This window comes from Arachis hypogaea, chromosome 3 (assembly GCF_003086295.3).
Source record: "Arachis hypogaea cultivar Tifrunner chromosome 3, arahy.Tifrunner.gnm2.J5K5, whole genome shotgun sequence".
Taxonomy (NCBI): domain Eukaryota; kingdom Viridiplantae; phylum Streptophyta; class Magnoliopsida; order Fabales; family Fabaceae; genus Arachis; species Arachis hypogaea.
In genome coordinates, this window is record NC_092038.1 from 38,012,291 (window position 1) to 38,019,404 (window position 7,114).

Genomic DNA, 7,114 nt, shown 5'->3' on the forward strand with positions numbered 1-7,114 from the left:
TGTGTGTGGTAGTCAGTGTGTGAGTGTGTTGGCTAGTGCGAGGCGAGAGAGTTGAGAGACTGAGGTGAGATTGTGGAGAGTCTGAGGCTTAGCTGTTGGAGCTACCTGAGGCTTGGTTGCTGCTCCCCAACTCACCAAAAACGACTATGATTTGGGAAAAATGGGGTTGCTAGGTTTTTTTTAAATTATTGGGGGCTAAATTGATGCATACAAAAATTTTGCCACGTCAGACAACTGTTGAGGCTGCCAGGTGTCAACTACATGTGCCACGTCAGTTTTTTGATGACGGAAATAGACGGAAGGGCCAACTTGAGCCACGTCTTAAAATTTCAGGGTATAATTTGAGTAAATTAGTAATTCGAGGGCTAAATTGAGTTGGAGGTCAAATTTCAGGGGTCATTTTAAGTATTAACTCGAATTTTTATTTCGCCCCTTATCAATTGAAAAATAATATTGTGATCTTTAATTACTGTCTCCGTTAGATTTTTTGTCCCTTCTATTAATGTCTCTGTTTAAACTTAACAAATATATATTATCTACGTATACCGTTAACTCAACGTGTGTCAAGAAATCATTTAAAGAATAAATCATCTCCTAGTGACTTAGTAAAACGTTGCATTTTGAAGAGGTCAAGAACACTTTACTCTTTCTTCTTCGTCTAAAGTTGTTTTATGTGTTAAAGAGAATACTCACTAGATTCACAGTCCAAACATGCCTTTCAGACCAAATCATTGATAATCCCTCTAAAGGTCCCAAGAACTAAGAATAGGATCATCTCTAACTATTAGAAAGTATTCACCAAAGAAGCAATTCTTTCACAACTGAAATGTTACATGTACATACTTTGATTCATCTGCAAATAACATATTTCAATGATTGAAATCGAATGTCAAGGAATATGCAGTGGAAAACTTAGAGGCAAAAAAGGTAAAAGAGATCCATCAAAACTAAACTTACTAGCTAGCCTTGGGACAAATCGCCCTGTGATGACTCAACAAAACACTATGTTTTGGAGAGGTCAAGAACGCTTTACTTCTTCTTTTTCTTCTTCGTCTAGAGTAAATTTATGTGCTGAAGAAGAACCTCACCAGATTCACAGTCCATACATGCCCTCAGATCATTGGTAATCCCTCTAAAAGGTCCCAAGAACCAAGCATAGGATCATCTCCAACAATATTAGAAAGTGTTCGCCAAAAAAGTAATTCTTTCACAACCGGAATGTTACATGTACATACTTTGATTCGTCTGCAAACAACATATTTGAATCATTGGAATCTGAATATAAGAAAATATGAAATAGAAAACTTAAAGGAAAAAGAAGTAAAAGAGATCCATCAAAACTAAGAACTTACTTGCATTGTTTGTTCACTTTGTTGAACTTGAGGCTCTACGGTTTCTAAATCTGGCTTTGATGGTTCTAATTTCACCTACAACAAATTTCTACAAACTAAGAAATTTGGTTGAACAACGAAAGGAAGAAGAAATAAAGTATTTTTGACCTCTCCAAACTACAGTGTTTTACTGAGTTATCAGGGGACGATTTACCCCTTAAATGGGTTTTTGATACGTATTGAGTTAATGGTACACGTAGATAAAATTCGTTAGCTCTAGATGGTGACATTAACAGAGGAGGAAAAAGGTCTGACAAAGACAGTGATTAGAGGCTGCAATATCATTTTTCAATTGATAAGTGGTAGAATGAGAGTTTGCGAAATGATTAAGAATCGGATAGGATTTTACTCATTAGTTTATATCTGTACCTAATTGCTAGTATTTTAAAATTTAAAGAATTTCATTTTCGTTGACGAATGAAACTGAAAATGAGGGGGTGGGGGGATTATTTCATTTTTGTTGTTAGTATGTGCAGAATATACAATTTGTCCGATACAAAAAATAATATAATTTTTATTTCCATATTTTTAGCCAGTGAAAATGCAACCTAATATATATTGATAAATTTTATAATCTAATTTATTTGAGTAAATAATAATCTTTTTTATTTAAATATAAAAAGAAACCATTAATATTGTCATTGCGGTGAAGTAGTAAAACCATCTCAAGTAGAAAACTTTTTCTAATTTCTATTTATGATTCATTTGTCGTAAAAAAATAATTCTATTTCAATTTTAGCGTCATAAACAGCAAATAGAAACTCAAAGCATCTCTCTTCTCCATTAGGAGGAACTAAGTTTAGTCCTTATTGTAGTTTCACTTCATTAATTGATTAAAGTAATTAAAATTATTGTAGTTGCTATTTTTTTTATAATAATATTATTAAAATTTATAAATTAAAAAATAATTCACTATTAGAAAAATATTAATATTCAAAAAAAATGAATAACTTCATAAATAACGATACACAATATATAATTCGAGATTAAACTAATTTGTAAAATTACTTAATATAAAAAACATAATTAAATTCTATAGTTGATGACAAGTATTGTGAAATTGTCATATGTATTCAATCAAGTTCTTTTTCAATTGTCGATACTGCTACCTATTCCGAAGTTGGGCATTTTTTTTCGGAAAAATTGATGGTATGATGCAAAATCTTTCTCTTTCAACTAAAGTCTTTTGCGACATCGTCATACTCTAGACCTTGAGCAAAATTTCTAACACAAGTGTCTCTTTCATCCTCAACAATCATGTTATGCAATATAATACAAGCTCCTGTTATGTTTGCAAACTTATTCTTTTTCCAAAAGCGCGCTGGACCACGTATAATTGCAAATCTTGCAACACTTCGAATGCTTGCTACACGTCTTTTCTTTATCTTTCTTGATATTGTGCAAATAACTTGTATTTCTCCCCTTGTGGTTTTAATATTGATTTGACAAATGTGCCCCATTCAGAATAAATACCATCTGCTATATAGTATCCCAAAGTATAACTATTACCATTGATAGTGTAATTTACCTTCAGAGCACGATCATTTAGAATATCATCGAACACTGATGAATGATCTAACACATTGATATCGTTATTTGAACCAGAATCTCCAAAGAATGCATACTATATCTAAAGGTCTGAAGATGCTACAACCTCAAGTAATATGGTTGCAACCCACGATAACTACTCATGTATATACCTTTAAGTATATACCTCTAAGTTTGTAATTTTTGTTCCTTCATTGCCGCTTGAATTTGTAACTCTGATGGTCATAATCTTTTCTCTTGTTCCCTCTCTTGTTCGCTTTTCTTTTTCCTATCCATTAGTTCATTTTTTCTAACATTCTTAATATTTTTCATGAAAGATAGTTTCTTAACAATCGATGATTTATTTTCGCTAAGATATTCAGACGTATGGGCTTTTTTCTTACCCTTTTTCTTGTTCTTCTTTGATTCTTGTGGACAAACGGGAGAGTCCACACCGGTTTCTTCAGCCAACAGTATTTCTAGATTTGTTAATGATTAATATGCTCCAATTGCACAGACCTTGATTCTCTTTGAACATCCACTTTGTGTTGGTAGTTGGCTTTTCTATTTTTGTTTCAAACGAAGTATATTCCAATGCCTCTCAAAAGTGAATTTTTTACCACAATTTATGGAATAAAGTTTATAGACCAACTCCTTTATATCATCAGCGTACGAACCACTTCTTATATTTTGACTAACTTGACCGTAACAACCAGCAAATTATGCAACTGTCTTGTTGATCTTATACCATCATTTCTTACATGTAACTGCCCCCTTTTTATGTCAGCACTAAATTCTACACGTAGCTGTGGATTCGATTCCAAAATATTTTGCCTTTTTGGTCGGTATCAATTATAGAGTCAGTTGAAACATTCAACTATTCGTTGATCAACATCTCATCCAAAATCCGAATATTGCGAATTTAGACTAGATTGTATCGGAGTTTGAAGGGATGAGTTAGAAATGCCACCAACACCAGATGAGTCATGAAACGACAAAGATTTGGAGTAACATGTCCGATAGTAGGGGTTAAATATTGATGAAAATGGATAATGTGGTGTTTGTGAATTTTTTATTATGCGATTAAAAAATAGAAATTTGATTATTACAATAAGGAACTTGAAAATTGAAATTAGAAAGATTTTATAGATTTGAACTTTAAATGTATTTATTAGTGTGAAGTTTTAATTTGAAATTTGAGAGTTTGAAATTTGAAATCGTAGGATATTTAGAATTTGAAAAAATTTTTTATAAATAATTAAAAAAAGAGTTGAATTAAAACTTTGGTTTCCTAAATTTAAAAAAAATTTAAAAAAATAAAAAAATTGTGAAAATAAAAATATATAAATAATATATATATAGAATAATAGACTATTAATTTATTAATAATAATGGTCATATATTTTTATTAATATATGTTATATTTAATATATATGCAATGAAAAAGGACATTTCTCGTGGATCAAGGCTAAAGAGTTTCTCTAAGAGAGAACTTTCAATATCTAATAATTTTTTTATCACATACCAAGTTAATAAAAAAATTAAAAAACATATTTGATATATATATATATATATATATATATATATATATATATATATATATATATATATATATATATATTAATATTAGGTGCACGTTAATTAATATATATGAGTATATGACTGTGGTATATATATATATATATATATATATATATATATATATATATATATATATATATATATATATATATATATATGACAGTTATTATTAATAAATTAATATGTTTTTACTTTATATTATATATATATATATATATATTTATAACTTTTTCTCTTTTTCAATCTTCTTTTAAATTTATAAAACTAAAGTTCTACCAATATTATTTTTTGTTTAAAAAAATAGATTCAATTATTTATCAAAGTTTTTTAAAATTTTAAATATCCATTAATATCAAACTTCAAATTTTTAAATTTCAAATCAAAACTTCACACTATTAAATACATTTCAAAATTTAATTCCACAAAATTTTTTTAATTTTAATTTTTAAACTTGTAAGTACAATACTCACAACTTAATTGGCTCCAAGATCACTCATTCTCATAAGTAACACTATCATATTTTTAATTTCTCAAACTCACCAACACTCATAATAATGAGAGAATTTCTAATATTTCAAAGAAACATATTCATATTTCATTTTTGGAACACATAATACACAACGCAATGCTTCCTACTAAAATAATAATTTATGAACCACAAATCAATTTTGTAATGACCACCATTTCATGAGTTGGCTTCATGAATCTTCTTTCAACTTGTGCTAGAAACACAACTTGCATTCATGTTCCATAATCTTCTAATTTAGGTTATTTGGTTTCCAATTTCAATTCAATTTGATTTTGAATTTTCTTAATGTTGTAGCATGTTGTAGTTGTACTACTCTCTTGAATATTCTTGAAAAATCTTCAAACTTCCAATATGTTAGCTTCTAGCAAAATCTAGTAAATTGATGATTATTATATTCAACTTAAACATTGCTTCTTTAACTCTTTGGCCATTTTGACTTCAACACTTTTCATAAAGATTCTAACGATGCAAATTGATTTATATTGAATAACAATTAATTATTCCAAGCATCTTTTTCAACTTGTAAAATAACTCTGTCTTCAACGGTTTTGTAAAGATATCTGCAACGTGGTCCTCTATAGAACAATACTCGATCTCAACTTCTTTCTCATTTACCAACTCTCTGATTTTATGAACCCGAATATCAATATATTTTGATCTTCCATGGAATACTGGATTTTTACAAAGTACAATAACTGACTTGTTATCGCAAAATATTATTATTGGAGTACTTTGTTTCTCATTCAATTCCTCAAGAATTCTTCTTAGCTAAACTGCTTGTGTTACACAACTTGCTGCTGCTATATATTCTGCTTATGCTGTAGAGAGTGCTACTATTGGTTGTTTCTTTAACGACCATAAAATTGCACCAGAACCAAGACGAAATACAAACCCTGAAGTACTTTTTCTTGTTTTTATATCTCTGGTCCAATCATTATCAGTATAGCCAACAAGGTTTATTTCATTAGTATTCTCATAATAAATTCCATCATTTAAAGTACTTTTGATATATCGAAGAATTCTTTTTGCCGCTTGCAAATGGTTGGTACAAGACTCCTCCATAAATCTGCTAAGCAAACCAACTCCAAACACAATATTTGGTCTAGTCGTAGTCAAGTACCTTAGACTTCCAATCAAGCTTTTGTAGTATGTGGGATTTACTGTTTTTCTTTTATCTTCTCTCAATAATTTGAACTTCTCTTCGACTGGAGTAGAAACTAGTTTTGAGTGCTCCATCTGAAATTTCTTCAAAATATCATTTGCATATTTCTTCTGAGAAATAAAAATTTCATCATCTTTTTGAACTACTTCAATGCCAAGAAAGTGAGACATCAAGCCCATATATGTTATTTCAAAGTGCTTTATCATAGCCTCCCTAAATTCTGTAATTATCTTCAAATTATTGCCAGTAAAGATCAAATCGTCAACATAAAGACACATGATCAAGATATCTCCAGATTCAACGAACTTGATATAAAGAGTATGTTCAAATGGACATCTTTTGAAACCATTCTGAGTGAAATAAGAATCAATCTTCTTATGCCACGCTCCAATCGGCTTCTTATCTACTGGTAAATCTGTCAGCTCTCATGTGTCATTCTTCTTAATGGCATGAATCTCCTCATCCATTGCTTTCTTCCAACTGTTATCTCTGGAGACTTCTTCAACGTTCAACTGCTCACAATATGAAAATAAAGCAAAATTTATGATTTCTTCATTGAACAGATCGTTGTCATTGCCAACTTCATAATCTGCTAATCTAGCAGGTAATCTTCGCTCTCTTTGAGATCTTCTAAATGATTTTGGTTGTTCAGTTGTATCAGGCTGCCTTTCTTCTACTTCATCACACGTATTTGGAATTATAGTCAGCTGCTTTTCTGTCTTTGTGTTCTAGTCCCACATGTCTTTCTCGTCAAACGTCATGTCTCTGCTGATCACTTTCTTTGATTCTGGATTATACAACTTGTATGATTTTGAGTCTGTGCTATAGCCGATAAAGATACATTTCTCGCCTTTGTCATCTAACTTATTCCTTAATTGATCTGGTACGTGGGCATAAGTGATACACCCAAAGACTTTGAAATGA

The 7,114-nt window shown here is 30.2% G+C and overlaps 1 protein-coding gene across 1 annotated transcript; it reads right to left on the bottom strand.

Annotated features, from left to right (window-relative positions):
* Positions 1-5,841: 5,841 nt before the first annotated feature.
* LOC112776331 (secreted RxLR effector protein 161-like) lies at positions 5,842-6,468 on the bottom strand. The gene has a single exon (XM_025820458.1). It carries the CDS (start codon positions 6,466-6,468, stop codon positions 5,842-5,844), a length of 627 nt encoding a protein of 208 aa, XP_025676243.1.
* Between the last annotated feature and the right edge of the window lie 646 nt (positions 6,469-7,114).